This window comes from Maniola jurtina, chromosome 4 (assembly GCF_905333055.1).
Source record: "Maniola jurtina chromosome 4, ilManJurt1.1, whole genome shotgun sequence".
Lineage (NCBI taxonomy): Eukaryota > Metazoa > Arthropoda > Insecta > Lepidoptera > Nymphalidae > Maniola > Maniola jurtina.
In genome coordinates, this window is record NC_060032.1 from 11,958,024 (window position 1) to 11,972,826 (window position 14,803).

Genomic DNA, 14,803 nt, shown 5'->3' on the forward strand with positions numbered 1-14,803 from the left:
TCGATATCCGGCAGGGGCAGTTTGGGAATTTATAATTTCTAAATTGTCAATGTTTTCAGCAATTTTCCCATTACGCCTGACAGAATTCGTGGATTGAACTCAAGCATGAAATAAAACAGTTTGCAACTAATCAATTACAGCTATCTAATGTTTCAAATAACCAAAACTAAAGCAAAAACTAATTGTCTGGATTTTATTAATTGGAGCATAAAAGTTAATTTAACCGTTCTGTAAAATGTAACTAAGGCCTAGCTAGGGTTGCCTACTGCACTCTAAAGGTCGTACGTTGCTCATTTACACGACACCGTTCCCACACAACCAACACAACACACGCACGGCTCCGCCTAAAATCGAAGTGACAGCTTGACCATTCGCCGACAGCTAGCAGAAAGCTCGCAGTCCATGCTATAATATGTATCTATGGAACTGTTTGAAACATGGCACACCGCTTGCGTGAAGGGTGTACGTATGCGTAATCCGGTGTGTTAGGAGTTTACGCGCGTTACTACGCACGTGTCACGTGTACGACCTTGGTGTGAATCGACCTTTAGGTACACGTATATAGGAAATAGTTGCCATAGTATTATACAAATTGGGTCTACTTACCTTGAATAAGATTTATTAAATCCTTTAGGTACGCGAGTAAACACTGTAAAATGGATAAGATACACAAGATGTTTGCATACCGTCTCATTTTGTCTGAGATCGTGTCAACTTGCTTATCTAAACCATAAGTAACTCTGCTGATAATAATTGAATACATTAGTATTGCTGGTACTTTATTTATTACAGTGGAGTTGCAGAGAGCCGTCGTCAGTGCATTCAGACAGCGTAAGAACGTTGCATATGAAAATGCCTACAGGAGACCCTATGCCTACAAAACCTATATCCACGCGAACGAAGTCGCGGGCATCAGCTAGTAAATTATAATAATATTATCACGTCGCCGATTATATCTTTGCATATTAATAATTAAAATTGCCTTGTTTTGCATAGTAATTTACAAAAAGCTATTTATATAGCTATTGTTTTTTTGTTCACATTCCTTGTATGGTCAGATAGCGAATTTTGTCCATTGTTCACGTGAAACAAAATATATTTATTACACACCGACGCGAATGTTACGTCTAGAATATTTTTAGATCTATTAGGTATTTATCATAGTATTGAACTAGATTCTAGATGATGATGACAGCACAGCACCGACACTCCGTACAAGCAAATTGATTTAATTACATAATAATGACTACCGGAACACCGGCCTGTCCGCATATGATTTGTGTATGTGCAACGGTAGGGTTGAGGTTTAAACGAGCGGGACACGGACTAAGCGATAAGTATGTAAGCAACATCAGTGCTTTTCGCGCAAGAGATAGATCTTAGCATCTACTTAGATGAGACGCCATCGCAGCAGTGCCAGTAGTCTTGCCGATTCGGGGGACGATAAAATAGCAGGGGAGCATTCTTTACATTGATATTCTGTGATGACAGCTGTAGGTATGTTAAATCTAAAAGACCTGTGGAATACCTAGAATCGCATAAAATTCACGATTCAATAAAAAACCATTATAACCTTCACTAACAGCACGTTTAATGCAAATGTCCCTGAGTTAAAAATAAGTTCAAATAAACTGTAATAAAATGCAAACCGACACTGCAAATAATTACTTAAACTCGTATCATTTAACACTTCATAGAATAGATTAGAGTGTGTTTCAGCAATACCTCAAACAAAAATATTTTGCGGTCAAAAGTTCCACAATCAAATTCAAACATATTATTGCATCATCGGTAAAATTCTTTGTTATCCATCGTCATCATTAAAATTGCTGTGCTCCGATCAGCTGCTTTGACAGTTTATTGCCAGAACTCATCATAATAAAATCACCAATTATTATCAGATACCCAAATAATTTAAACACCGAACAGCTTCGTGAACCTATCGAATTTTCTAGCACTTGTGTCTCCCCAAATTGAAGATTGGTCTCACAGACATCGTTGATTCGTTGCCCTTTTTTCTTCGAGACTTCTAGGCTCTAGTTCTGGCTGAGATTTCCATCGTCAGCCCTTCTGTTGACGCTTGGACAACTTAATACGTCAATAGGCTTTCCTTCCTGTACCGTATGCTCTTTAACCTATGTCCAAGCTTTCATTTTAGGTTGTTTTTTTCTTCCCTTTTCTCTAACCCCAAAAGATCAATCAGGACTGATCAGAGCACAGAGCATTTTTTATATTAGCAAAATTCATCAGTGTTCACCTAGTTTCGACAGTATACGAAATGTTAAATTCCATAATTTGTATAGCAATAGTTATGCTAGAGTTTCTCTTTCCAGGACGAACGGGAAATGTCTGTAACGTGGATATAGATTGCCCAGACAACGCCTTCTGTCGACAGAGCAGCTACTGTGTTTGCAAAGATGGCTTCGTGTACGCAGCTGTCAACAGCACTCATAAAGGATGCTTAAAAGGTGAGTCGGAAACTGGAGGTGGTAACTGGATTTATTGAGGTTGAGAGTTTACGTAACTAGGAAGTTTTAGCTGGTTGTGGGAAAATGTGGCATCTTATTCAGATAGAGTAGAAAGAGGGAGGAAACATTGAGGCTACGTATCTTTATGGTTCTTTTCGTTTGTTTCTGTTTGTGGATTTGAAGCATAGGTAGAAGTCTTCTAAAGTTACATAATCTGCTGAGGATGACATTGGATTTTGTGGAATATCTACCAATGATTACTATCAGATATTGTTACCAGCATACTAAGGAACTATGGTCTTCGTTTCTTGGCCATACCCACTTGGAAATGAACCGAAGAGCAGACCAATAAATTTTCTCGAGAAATAAGGAAAATATGGATTTTATAGTTCAGGCGTATGGGTTAATTTCAATCATTTTTGTAATTTTAGAAGCTAAAAACGGCGAAGAATGCGTCCAACACATTCAGTGCCACTCGACGATGGGAGTCCACTCTGAGTGCATCAACGGAATTTGCGCCTGCGCTCCCACTGCGCATCTTGAAACCGATCGATGTTACGAGACTGCAGGTAAGTGAATTATTTCCCATCTTCTCATTGATTGTTTGAGCACTGCAGATGTAAACCTGCGCCAGAGAGCGATCTCAATCGATATGAATCTTGCAGTTCCATGAACTCCTCTTTCTCTAATTCCTCTAGGCACTTAGAATATCGTTTTATCAAAATCCTTAGCACAGTACAGTAGGTGTATTCTAAGGGTCAACAGTATAGAAGTTTTAGTTGAACCATGAGATAGTCTATTGGAATTCACCTATTTACCATATCCTGGTCTTGTAAAAGGCCAATTTACACCTACAAGAATGATACATAAATTTTGATATTCCAGTAATTGGTGAGCGTTGTGTGGTGGACCAGAACTGCTTCTTGGGTGATATGGGTGCTGAGAGACAAGCATTTTGCGTGCGCGGATATTGTACGTGTCAGTTACAGTACAGCCCGAGGGATAATGGAACGAGGTCTGTATAAAGTTCAGTTTCTAATTAATTTATTACACGCAAGACATGACAACCGGTGATAATTGAAAGAACCTGCAACTAAGTTACTCACTATAGCGTCTTCAAGTTTGAGAAGGCAGGATCTGAGGATATGGAGATAGATGGTTCCAGTGAGTAGAGATATTTTTTCACACACAAATGGTTCAGAAACCCAGAAGTCCTAGGTGGCAAAGAAATATTTACTATCTTTTACTATGGGAAATTCTAAGACAAAACTTGATTTATTGAGCTTGCGAGAGTTTAAAATATTACGCTGGAGGAATGATGGAAGCAGGGGGTTTTAAAAAAAAAAGAATATTAGCCATGTTAAATGACTAATATTCCCCTTTCCTCTCCAACTAAGCGTCAGGCTTGTGCTAGGAGTAGTTACGACAATAGTGCAACGGGCGGGGTTTGAACCGTCGACCTTTCGGTTTTCTGTCCACTCCTTTACCAGTTGAGCTATTGAGGCTCTAAATAAATTTTTGAAATAACCCCATTTTTATTATTTCATAAAATAAATGATAAATCCTCATTCCAGGTGCGTCCGTGATGCTGTCCTTGGTGAAGAGTGCGAAGATGAGTTGCAGTGCGCAGGCGTAGGGCTGGAGTGTCGGGGCATTTGCCGGTGTAGAAACAACTGGGTGGCCTTCCAGGATATCAACGCTTGTGTTGAATGTGAGCTCTTATTGATAAATTGTGCTTTTAAGTGAGCTGCTAGCCTTTTTCTCATTTGAATCTACCCCAATTTTTCTGAAAATGATCTAAAAAAATTCAGACACTTTAAAATCTTAGCAGTAGGGGGCAGCGCGGCGGGTTGAAATGGTAATAATTCAAGAAGTCCCAACTTTAGGGTTAGTGTCATAAATTGTCTCCTAAAATCTTCTCCTAAAATAAGTTTAGTTAAAGGGGAAAAATAAATCACTCATATATTATATTCAACATGCCTTTGTAACCTGACCATAATTCCATAAAGACATAATTACCGTCAAATTATATAGTTGGAGCTGTGGTTGGAGCTCCTAATCTTATCAGCGAACACCAATACTATCACAACACCATAGGCCCAATACTTCAAGTTTTCCGTAGTTAGAGGAAATTATGAAAATCATGTCATTTTTAAAGAACATCAAACCTTTTCCTTCCACAGCCGCAAAAGCCCTCGAAGACCCATGCCAATACGACGTCCAATGCGACGCTTTAGCTGGAGCAACCGAAGCACCTTCTCCGGGAGCTGCGCTATGCTTGGGAGGTGCATGCTCCTGCGCATACGACGCAAGAGCTGTGGGCAACCCGCCTCGCTGCTGGCGGAGAAAGCGACCAGGACAGGATTGTAATAGGGATGAGGTAATACAGCTAGCTGCTTTTACTTCTAATTGTGATATGTGGGTATATGTGAAACTAGCTGATGCCCGCAACTTCATTCCCATGGATATAAGTTTTTAAAAATCCCGTGGGAACTCATTGATTTTCCGGGATAAAAAGTAGCTCATGTGTTAATTCAGGGTATAATCTATCTAGCCAAATCCGTCCAGTAGTTCTTGCGTGAACGAGCCATACATAAAAACTTTCGCGTTTATAATATTAGTAGGAATAATAATAAATGTAAGGTTATTTTTAAAAATTGATTTGAGTTGTAAAAAATAATATAAAATTATTAATTTACCTAATGCAGGTAGTTTGATAAAATCGATATTTGGCTCATTCGATGTCATACAATCTGTTGCTAGGCGGTCAACAAGATTGAACTTGCATAAATACGGGTGTTTCGAAGGTTTTAGTTCAGTCTCCTTCCGAGATTCGGGGCGATATCGCATATTTTCGGTATTTGGATTTTAAACTGGATAATTAGATGTTGTGATAGCAATCACGCTCTAATTAAATTATTTATTTTGGCATTAGTTTGTTTAGATTAAAACTCTCGGATAACCTTACACATTAAACTTGTGTTTTTTTGTGTTGGTTTTGGAGAGGACATTCCAATAATTCGATAAAAATATTTAAATAATACCTGCTTTTCTGAGTGACGCCAATAATTCAGAAGCGGGACGTGTCTCACGTTGTCTTAATTTCGCTTTGGTATCTTTTTGTAAACAACCCACATTTGATTAAAAATTTTATTGAGTTTGATTTGGTGATTAAAATTTTTAGTTTTTTTTTTTAATAATTTAGTCTTTTGTGAATTGGAAAGTAATTTGCAATGAGTGGTTCAGATTTTGTATACATCGAATGAGAAGTTAGTCGTTTGGATTTATTGTTGACTTGATATTAAAACTGAGAGTTCGGCAGTTCAAGGGTAGGTTTTAATGATTTGACGGAGGGCAGGATAGCCCATGATTTAGATTTGACTTAGGGCAAGGAAGCCCGCGACTGACATGACAAGATTGTTTAGAAACACGAGGACGTGTTAAATTCAGGACGGCCGAACTGTAAGGTTATTTTTAAAAATTGATTTGAGTTGTAAAAAATAATATAAAATTATTAATTTACCTAATGCAGGTAGTTTGATAAAATCGATATTTGGCTCATTCGATGTCATACAATCTGTTGCTAGGCGGTCAACAAGATTGAACTTGCATAAATACGGGTGTTTCGAAGGTTTTAGTTCAGTCTCCTTCCGAGATTCGGGGCGATATCGCATATTTTCGGTATTTGGATTTTAAACTGGATAATTAGATGTTGTGATAGCAATCACGCTCTAATTAAATTATTTATTTTGGCATTAGTTTGTTTAGATTAAAACTCTCGGATAACCTTACACATTAAACTTGTGTTTTTTTGTGTTGGTTTTGGAGAGGACATTCCAATAATTCGATAAAAATATTTAAATAATACCTGCTTTTCTGAGTGACGCCAATATAAAAAACCAGTTTTTGGACTCAAACTCTTTATTAATTAATATACTACTTACTAATATAAAATTTTCATTTCTCAACAATTTATCGTAACTAACCTATCCATTCCATTGTACACTAAACTGGATTGATTGGTATAAAACTAACGCTGTACTTTTCAGCAAGGAACTATAATTATTATTAAAACCTGTCATTTTAGTCATCTGTATCATAATAAAATTCTCAATTAAAACTTATGCTTAGACACATGTTACATTCATTTATTATTATCTCCCTAGGAATGTGTATCAGAAGAAGACGAGCCCGGATATTGCCTTTCTGGTCGTTGCACCTGCAAGACCTGTTCACCAGATGCCAGGGATTTCGGAGCTGCAAATACTCTTTCCTCGCCGTTAGCAGCTGCTGTTCTGTCAATCGTCGCCATTTTAGCGCGCTAGCGGCCATTTTGTGACGTCGTGATCCGCGCCATCTTGTTAACCTAGCGTCAAAAAAAACATCTATTATGCCGTCAAATAAAATAAATGTGACCTAAACCTGTGCAGTGGGTGATTGTTGATCTATTTACTATTATCGATCGATGCTAGGATCTTTTTGCCACTTCTGTTTAGTACGACTCCAGTTCCTAAATAAGAGCTTGTTATTGTTTTGAGAGAATTGTTTTTATGAGCTGAGTTCTCTCTCCGTTAACATTTGACATCGAAGTTGAAACTTTTTACACAATTTCAAGTACCTATCGAGGCAGTTAGTTAAGTATCAAGTTCAATGCACCAATTTTCAGACCCACTATAACTTTTATTTTAATAAAATTAGGATTAGGACTGCTTGACGTATTAACAGGGCTCTCTCCGTCACTCGTTTCCACTCGTTTCATACAATCGTAGTTCCAATTTCATTTGAATGTTAAGCAACCAAAGTCCATGAAATTTTGCAGACATATTCTAGAAACTAATATCTGTGTCTGTGGTGTTTTAGATTTTTCTAAAAATATGTAGTTTTAAAATTACAGGGGCTCAAAGATTTGTATGAAAATTTTAAGACCGCGTAACTTTGAAACCGAATATTTTAACAGAAATCTGGAAAACCACAGACATAGATATTAGTTTCTAGAATATGTCTGCAAAATTTCATGGACTTTGGTTGCTTAATATTCAAATGAAATTGGAACTACGATTGTATGAAACGAGTGGAAACGAGTGACGGAGAGAGCCCTCTTAATTAATCTGAATCATTTGGTGGAATCGGGATACTTAAGTATATCGGAACAAGTCCAGTGGTTAAGAACATTTATTAAAACAAACATTTGCCCTAAATATTAGACGGTCTTTCTGTATGAACAAAACTTCACAAACACGTCAATTAAAATTTTGCGTGATCTTAATAAGAAATGTTTGTGTATTTGAGAGTTAGTTATAATTTTATCTAAGGAGCTTCAAGCTCAAGGTTAAGCTGCTTAAAATTTGGCTAAAATTCAATTCTATTACAAGAAATTAAAAAATATAGAATTCTATAGCAATTTTATATTGTATTCTAATAAAACTTAATTGTATTAATTGGTATTTATTTGCACAAAGTAGCGACCACGTTGTTTTTCGTTGTTAGTTTTCAAAGTTTATTATTAAGTTGTAAATAATATTATTATCGCTGTTAATTTTGTTGTTGAGTTGTATATTTTAATAATAATTTACAAGTCGTGAGCTGGTGAATGATTTGGTTAACGTGTTTATCTAAAAATAATGTCAGTTAAGTGTTAACCTAATCACTTTGCCCATCGTCTAAGCCAAAATTGGGCCTATAAACATATCTATAGACAAAAAAATCGTTAACCAAATCGTTGGCCAATTCACTGACTTAATTATTAAGCGTAGATTAATAATATCTATGAGGTAATTCTTCCACTGACATTGAGGCAGTATTTTTTGAGTGCAATTTTGATGTTTAAATTAATAATGTTTTTAAAGACAGCTAAGAATGGGTAGATTTATGCCAAAGAAAATGTACACGAGATAATCGAATGAATATTGTGTAAATAAAGGATATTTATTTTAAATGAAGCTCTTTATTTTCCAATGAACATATTATTTCAATATCTATAGAATATATTAACCTATTCTAAAACTTATGTGTCTATTTCCGGGAGGGTATGTGGGACTCACTGGCAGACCAGAATACCCACTAAAACCCAGCGGAGCCGTCTGCGTCATGACGAGACGTCACAGGAACGCAGTTTGCATACTACTGTGCCGTCGCTGTTTGTACCTACTCTAGCTTGGTGCAATGCTGACAAACCTTTAATCAAGCTCTCTGGATCCGCTGCGTCAAAGGAATCTCGTTGTTTTTCGAGCTGGAGGTAGTGTAGGAGTGCTGCAAGGCTCGTCGCACACTGGGCGAAGCGACGGCATACACGAATGGATTGAGAGCTGAGTTGATGTAACCCAGCCAGGTACACCATTGCCAGGCGTCGTCACTTACAATGTTGTAGAGAGAATCTGGCATTGAAAAATTTTTAAGTAAGATTTGCATAGTTAATTTTGGATAAGTACTGCTTTTTAAACATGCATTGGATTGAATGTAACTAAAACAAATAGGTTTAAATACTTAAATAATGTCCTTTTAACTGAAATGTCGGGCATGGCAGCCAATTTCAGCGGTGTGTATACCTAATTCAGTAGTGTGCGTGAACTTTACTTTAGGTAACTTTAGCGATACAACTTGCATGAGCCACGTGCACTCCTGAAATACACGAACTATGGAGATTCCTCATTCAGTGCAATGGAAAAATACAAATTACTCCACTCACCTAGAGGTAAAATAATGAAGTAAGGAGTCCAGCAGAGGAAAAATAGCCCCATCAGAATTACAATCATCCGGGTAGCACGACGCTGGCGTTGTATGAAATTGCTCCTAGAATTAAAAAACTATTTTGTAGTTTTTTTTAAATGCTCAGCTGCAATCAGACCTGCTGGCAAGTGATCAATTTTTTCAATTTAATTTATTAGTATAGATAATGCACATGAACTTATAACTTAAATCTCGCCAAACTGCAAGTCTGTTTGTTGGCGATTGCAACCTATGATGGAGCACGCTTGCTTAGAAAATGCCCTTTGAATTAAAGGTACCTAACCATATTAAGTAAAAAAAAAGAAAACTTACGCCCGGAAGGACGTTTCTGTGGTTCGAATTAGAAACGAGGAGGCAAATCACATTACAATACTTGGCGATACCCGCTGTAGCAATTATTACCCGCCTTATAATGTATAATTATGAATATTTACCTATGAATAAATAAATTAATTAATTAGCCTGCGTGGATTTTGATTTATTTTAAATTTCGTGGGAACTCTGTATTTCCGGGACAAGAAGTAAGTTGTGTTTATATTGTCAACCTCCAGGTCTTTAACTATGCTCATGAACAAAATCAGGTTGATCCGTTGCTCCCTTAAGGCGTGATTGAAGAACAAATGAACGCACTTGTTTTAAACGCTTACATGTACTTATATTTTTAATTAGCTGATGTTTTTGGGTCTTTAGTATAAATTTTCTTGATAGAAGTTTTTCAGTAGGTAACTAATGAAAACTTACTTGTAGCTGCATTTTCCTGTGGTTGGTTCAGTGCAGGCTTTATTTACTGCGGGCGATTTCGGACGAGAAGATTTCGGTGTATCGCGGCTGGAATTGAACAAAAATACTAATTAATTATTCAGCTAGTATTACAAACCAACGTGGATACGTATTCTAGAGTATTCTAGAATACAAATTGAACCAAATACCTACATTTAAGTATTCAGAGGGTCTCACTAAGCATGTCAGATGTGAATATCATGATTATTAGTAAATGATATTTAAGATCACATTATTTTGCAGTAGGTACAAGGTCACTCACTCGTCACACACTTCTCTCCATTGGTCGATCCTCGCTTATGTACTATTGGCTACAATGTATTGTTGCAACAAGAATACCACAAGTTCAGCCAATCTCAACGATTGCGATTGTAATATTCATTGATGCAGTTTTCCCCCCAGATTTTTTAAAGATGACGTGATAATTTTTCATCTCATCTATGATTGATCGACAAATCAGGTACATCTCTTCTCCTCCCGGGTCTTACAGTGCGTGTTCAGTATGATGTTCTGCCACTGTTAACGTACCTACTGCTAGCATACATACTTTGTGTGTATATGTCTACATAGCAGTGTTGAATAAGGCAAAGAATAAACTTACATCGCCATATTGTCATTGTTATCAGTTTTGACGTGGCTGTTCGGAGTGGTCTGCTCTGGTGTGGGATTAGTTTGTGTCGATTCCTGTAATAAATAAAGACCTAATAAAATGATTGTACTTAGATACCTATTTAATTGCATCTGTAATCAGTTAAAAGCACCTTTTCTTAATTTAACGATCTACTGTCAAGATTGTTTTCGTTGTGTTTAAATCCATACTAATATTATAAATGCGAAAGTGTGTCTGTCTGTCTGTCTGCTACGTTTTCACGGCCCAACCGCTGAACCGATTTTAATGAAATTTGGTACAGACTTGGAATACATTCAGGGGAAGGACATAGGCTACTTTTTATCCCGGAAAATCAAAGAGTTCCCATGGGATCTAAAAAAATCGAAATCCACGCGGGCGAAGCCGCGGGCATCCCCTAGTATAAGAATAATCACAGACTGCCTATCTATCCTCGCACTTTATCTATTGTAAACTTCACGCTTCACTTTTCATCATGCCCGCCTTTGTTATCTGGTTTTGTAACAGGTTGAGCCCATATTGCAGCAAAATCATGCAGGTAGGTATAGATCGAGAAGGTTATATGTACTTAGAACGAAGAAAGGTTATAGAAAGAAGGTTATAGGTAAAGAACATGCACTGTACTCGAAGGAAGGAACTATAAAAGGTTGTTACCAGTTTCGGACATTGCGGCGACACAGTCCGCCCGCAGTGGGCGCGGATGTTCGGGTGTAGAGAGAGGGCTCGCAGTATGTACCCGTATTGCACCACTATCATGCAGGCAGGCACGTAGAATGATAGGGTTATGCTGAAGAAAACGTACCTGTGGAATGTGGATACAGCAAATAAGTAGGTACCTACTGACTAAAACAAGTAAAACTTGCTAACTGTCAGACGTAGTCATTGACGAGATCAAAATGATCAGTGATGTTATTTCATCAGATCTAACATAAGTCGTTAGGAATCATTACCTCATCAGAAAACTTATACTGTTTACTTAAACTTCTTTTTATACTGAAATCAATGAAGGATTTGTACTTAGACAGGCTTCTAAGATAAGTAGATCGAATTTCAAAAAATCAGACCTTTAGTAAAAATTTCGTCGTTTTTTTAAATACAGAATTTTGAAAAGATCTTGGTGAGGGTATGAAAGCATCTAGCAAATAAGTACACCATGGCCGAACAGGCCAGACCAGAGTTGCCAAAGCTTTGCCTTTCCTATCAAATCTCTTGATTTATACTAACCAAGTATTAGTATTAACATCGCAAGCCTTTTCCAACTCTCCAAGATGGTAATGCTTAGGGGATGGTATAAAAGCATCTGGCAAAGCTACCAGGGCTGATACAGGCCAGACCAGGATTGATAGAGCTCTGGCCTTTCTTGCCCTTCGCGCTCTTGCCAAGGGAGCCGTGATGCCAGAATATCGCTCCCAGCTCAGAGCACACAGGGAGAGGATAGATGCTGTACAGCATAACACGTCCAACGTGCTCCAGAATGCGCATATTACACGATCTGAAAAAAAAAAAACAAATGCACCTACCTTGGAAAGTGTGTAAATTACCTACTATTGAAGATTAGATAAATAAGTAGATTAGAAAAATTTATTGCACACAAAACATGAAATAACCAAGACGAAACAAAGAAACAAAGACAACTAAAAACAATTGTATGCAAAGGCGGCCTTATTGCTCAGAGCAATCTCCACCAGTCAAGCCTTTGATGAATGGTGTTTTGGTGTGGTGATCAGCTACATATTAGGGTCCCTACCCGAAGGGTGCCAACGGGAACCTCTGCTGCATGTCTGTCCATCCGTCCGCCCATCTGTCTGTCAGTGGGCTGTATCTCGTGAACTTTAATAGATCAAGAGTTAAAATTTTTATAGAATGTGTATTTCTATTGCCGTTATAACATCGAATACTTACCTAATAAAAAAATCAAAATGGCCGGTATGAAAGTTAAAATATAAAGTAAAGAGAGTTATTTCCAGTTCGATGGTACGGAACCCCTTCGTGTGCGAGTCCGACTCGTACTTGGCCGATTTTTAAGCTTCAAAATACTTACTCAAATTGAAAACAAACAGCTCTCTAAGGGCAGCAATCGGCAGCACAGCTATCCCCACCAGAAAGTCTGCGGCCACCAGACTCATCAGTGGATAATGTGATGGAGCTCGCCTCGCTCGCCAGAGCGCCAACATGACTGCCAGGTTGGCCAACACCGTGGCCATGGTTATGGCTGACATTGCAGTGCTGGCAGACCACCAACCAAAGGTCGTCTCGCCTCGCGGCTGTAACACCACTGTCCATTGTTTAATTTAAAGCTATCCTAACTATTCTAAAAGACATGAATTGACTATTTGTTCTTATAACATAAATACCAGTTTCGCCAACACCGTGGCCATGGTGATGGCCAACATTGTGGTGTTGGCGGACCACCAGCCAAAGTTTAAAAGGCAAAGGATTGACTGATTTGTTTTTATACCCAGCACGATGCTCAGGTTAACAAGCCAAAAGTTGAAAGTTTCTCTGCGTATTGTCCCCAACACATAGAGGGATGATCAGTGACTATGAAGTTTGGATCATAGTGGCTTTGGGAGGAGAACAGTCAATAAAGGTGTAAGAAATCTTACGTCAAAATATAAAGTCGCTGATCGTTCCTCTTTGTGTTGGGGACAGTTCGCAGAGAAACTTTCAGCATTCATAAAACAACAAAGGTATAGAACGCGCTGGCTCTTAGTCTATGTGATGAGTGAGGACGTGACGCGAGAGCTCAGTGATTCATTTACCTACTTGATGACAACTATCACCTTCCCGAACTGCTTCACTACCGCAGGAGCCTTCGTAGTTACATGCGCTATACCTATCCATACTTAATATTATAAATGCGAAAGTGTGTCTGTCTGTCTGTCTGTCTGCTTCGTTTTCACAGCCCAACCGCTGAACCGATTTTAATGAAATTTGGTACAGACTTAGGATACATCCCGGGGAAGACCATAGGCTACTTTTTATCCCGGAAGATCAAAGAGTTTCTACGGGACTAATAAAAAAAACGAAATCCACGCGGGCGAAGCCGCGGGCATCCTCTGGTAATTTATAATATCCTCTATTGATATTCAGTTAAACTCTGATAAAAGTTTTTCTAAACAGTATATGTAGGTACCTACCTAATCTATGTACAAGATTCAAGATTTTTTATTTGCGAAAACATTTCTTACAATGAGATGTTATTATACGAAGGCAACTTTAGTTTTCACATTCTATTTGCTTAAAATATTATGATATTGATTTTGAAATACTTACTGGTTTAAGACAAATCCAATAAATGATAATGGGTCACATAATTTTTAGTAATTTTGAAATTGTTTATAAATATGTTCAAAAAATTCGGTAAATCCAATCAGGTAATTGATCACATCATTTTAGTACTTGTAACTTTGAGATTAACTAAATATATGTGCACTAATTTTAACACATAAGGGATGCAGTTGAACAACGTGATTTATTTATTTTCACAGTGTACGATTAATCAACAAAACAGTTGGTAATTGTTGCTTTATTTTTTGAGGGTAGGTAGAATGAAAATTTCTGTATGATATGTCTGTCATATGTCAGAATATGATCACAGACTAAAGAAATTAATAGTCCTAACTTCTAAGCAAATATATACCTAGGACTTCGTCTGTGTTGGTGTTAGCTGGCGGGCGTGCTCTGCCTTTTTGGAGTGTTTTTTTTTTTGTCAAAACTGACTGGAAAGCGCTCTAAGGGGGTGCCGTGCGTGTGTCGGCGAGCACCGGCACAGACGGGGTCCATACTTGTATAGTTTAACTAACTTGTTACAAATAACTACAAACTTGACATTGGCTAATCTTTGTAAAGCAAGACGAGAGAGAAAAAAAATATATGTACCTAATTTCGGTCAAAACCTCTAAGCTATAATATACCTAAAATAATATTTAGACATCAGGAAAGTAAGAGGCGCGCCATATTTCTGTGCGGACCTTTGATGTCTGGTTTGAAACTATGTATCTTAGTTTTTTACGTTTTGTCATCCTGAAACACTTTGGTATCTATATATTTGCTTGGCAAAGCTGAAGAAATACGATAACCAGAATAAATTAGGCTCAGAGTACACTACGTTTACGTATAGATAAAGATTTTTAACAATATTTATTACCTACTAGTATTGTTAATAGAATTTTTATTCAAATAAACTTTTAAAAGTGCT

General features: G+C 37.6%; 2 protein-coding genes across 7 annotated transcripts in view; one reads left to right on the plus strand and one right to left on the minus strand.

Annotated features, from left to right (window-relative positions):
- The window catches only part of LOC123864223 (multiple epidermal growth factor-like domains protein 10), a 31,022-nt gene extending 24,148 nt beyond the window's left edge, over window positions 1–6,874 (plus strand). For all 5 annotated transcript variants that reach the window (XM_045904506.1, XM_045904508.1, XM_045904505.1 and 2 more), the window contains exons 3-8: window positions 2,334–2,468; window positions 2,900–3,037; window positions 3,354–3,483; window positions 4,043–4,179; window positions 4,652–4,848; window positions 6,635–6,874. In XM_045904506.1, the coding sequence (XP_045760462.1) occupies window positions 2,334–2,468; window positions 2,900–3,037; window positions 3,354–3,483; window positions 4,043–4,179; window positions 4,652–4,848; window positions 6,635–6,793 (896 nt within the window). In that variant the 3' untranslated portion in view covers window positions 6,794–6,874. The remainder of the gene's footprint in view (window positions 1–2,333; window positions 2,469–2,899; window positions 3,038–3,353; window positions 3,484–4,042; window positions 4,180–4,651; window positions 4,849–6,634) is intronic.
- On the minus strand, window positions 6,698–14,148 carry LOC123864221 (tyramine/octopamine receptor-like). Of its 2 annotated transcripts, none has more exons than XM_045904504.1 (9): window positions 13,879–14,148; window positions 12,644–12,866; window positions 11,827–12,094; window positions 11,257–11,404; window positions 10,576–10,658; window positions 9,936–10,022; window positions 9,154–9,257; window positions 8,643–8,842; window positions 6,698–6,834 (listed from the first exon to the last, which is right to left on the minus strand). In XM_045904504.1, the coding sequence occupies exons 2-8, from the start codon at window positions 12,819–12,821 to the stop codon at window positions 8,649–8,651; spliced, it is 1,062 nt and encodes a 353-aa protein (XP_045760460.1). In that variant the 5' UTR covers window positions 12,822–12,866; window positions 13,879–14,148; the 3' UTR covers window positions 6,698–6,834; window positions 8,643–8,648. The 2 variants fall into 2 exon arrangements, with proteins under 2 accessions (XP_045760460.1, XP_045760459.1); XM_045904503.1 differs by having other exon boundaries at window positions 12,644–12,877.
- Between the last annotated feature and the right edge of the window lie 655 nt (window positions 14,149–14,803).

Coding starts and splice junctions, on each gene's coding strand:
- LOC123864221 (XM_045904503.1), bottom strand. Junction 10,659..11,256: donor CGCCGCAATGTCCGAAACTG/GTAACAACCTTT, acceptor TATTTATTACAG/GAATCGACACAAACTAATCC. Junction 8,843..9,153: donor CTTCATTATTTTACCTCTAG/GTGAGTGGAGTA, acceptor TTTCAATGCCAG/ATTCTCTCTACAACATTGTA.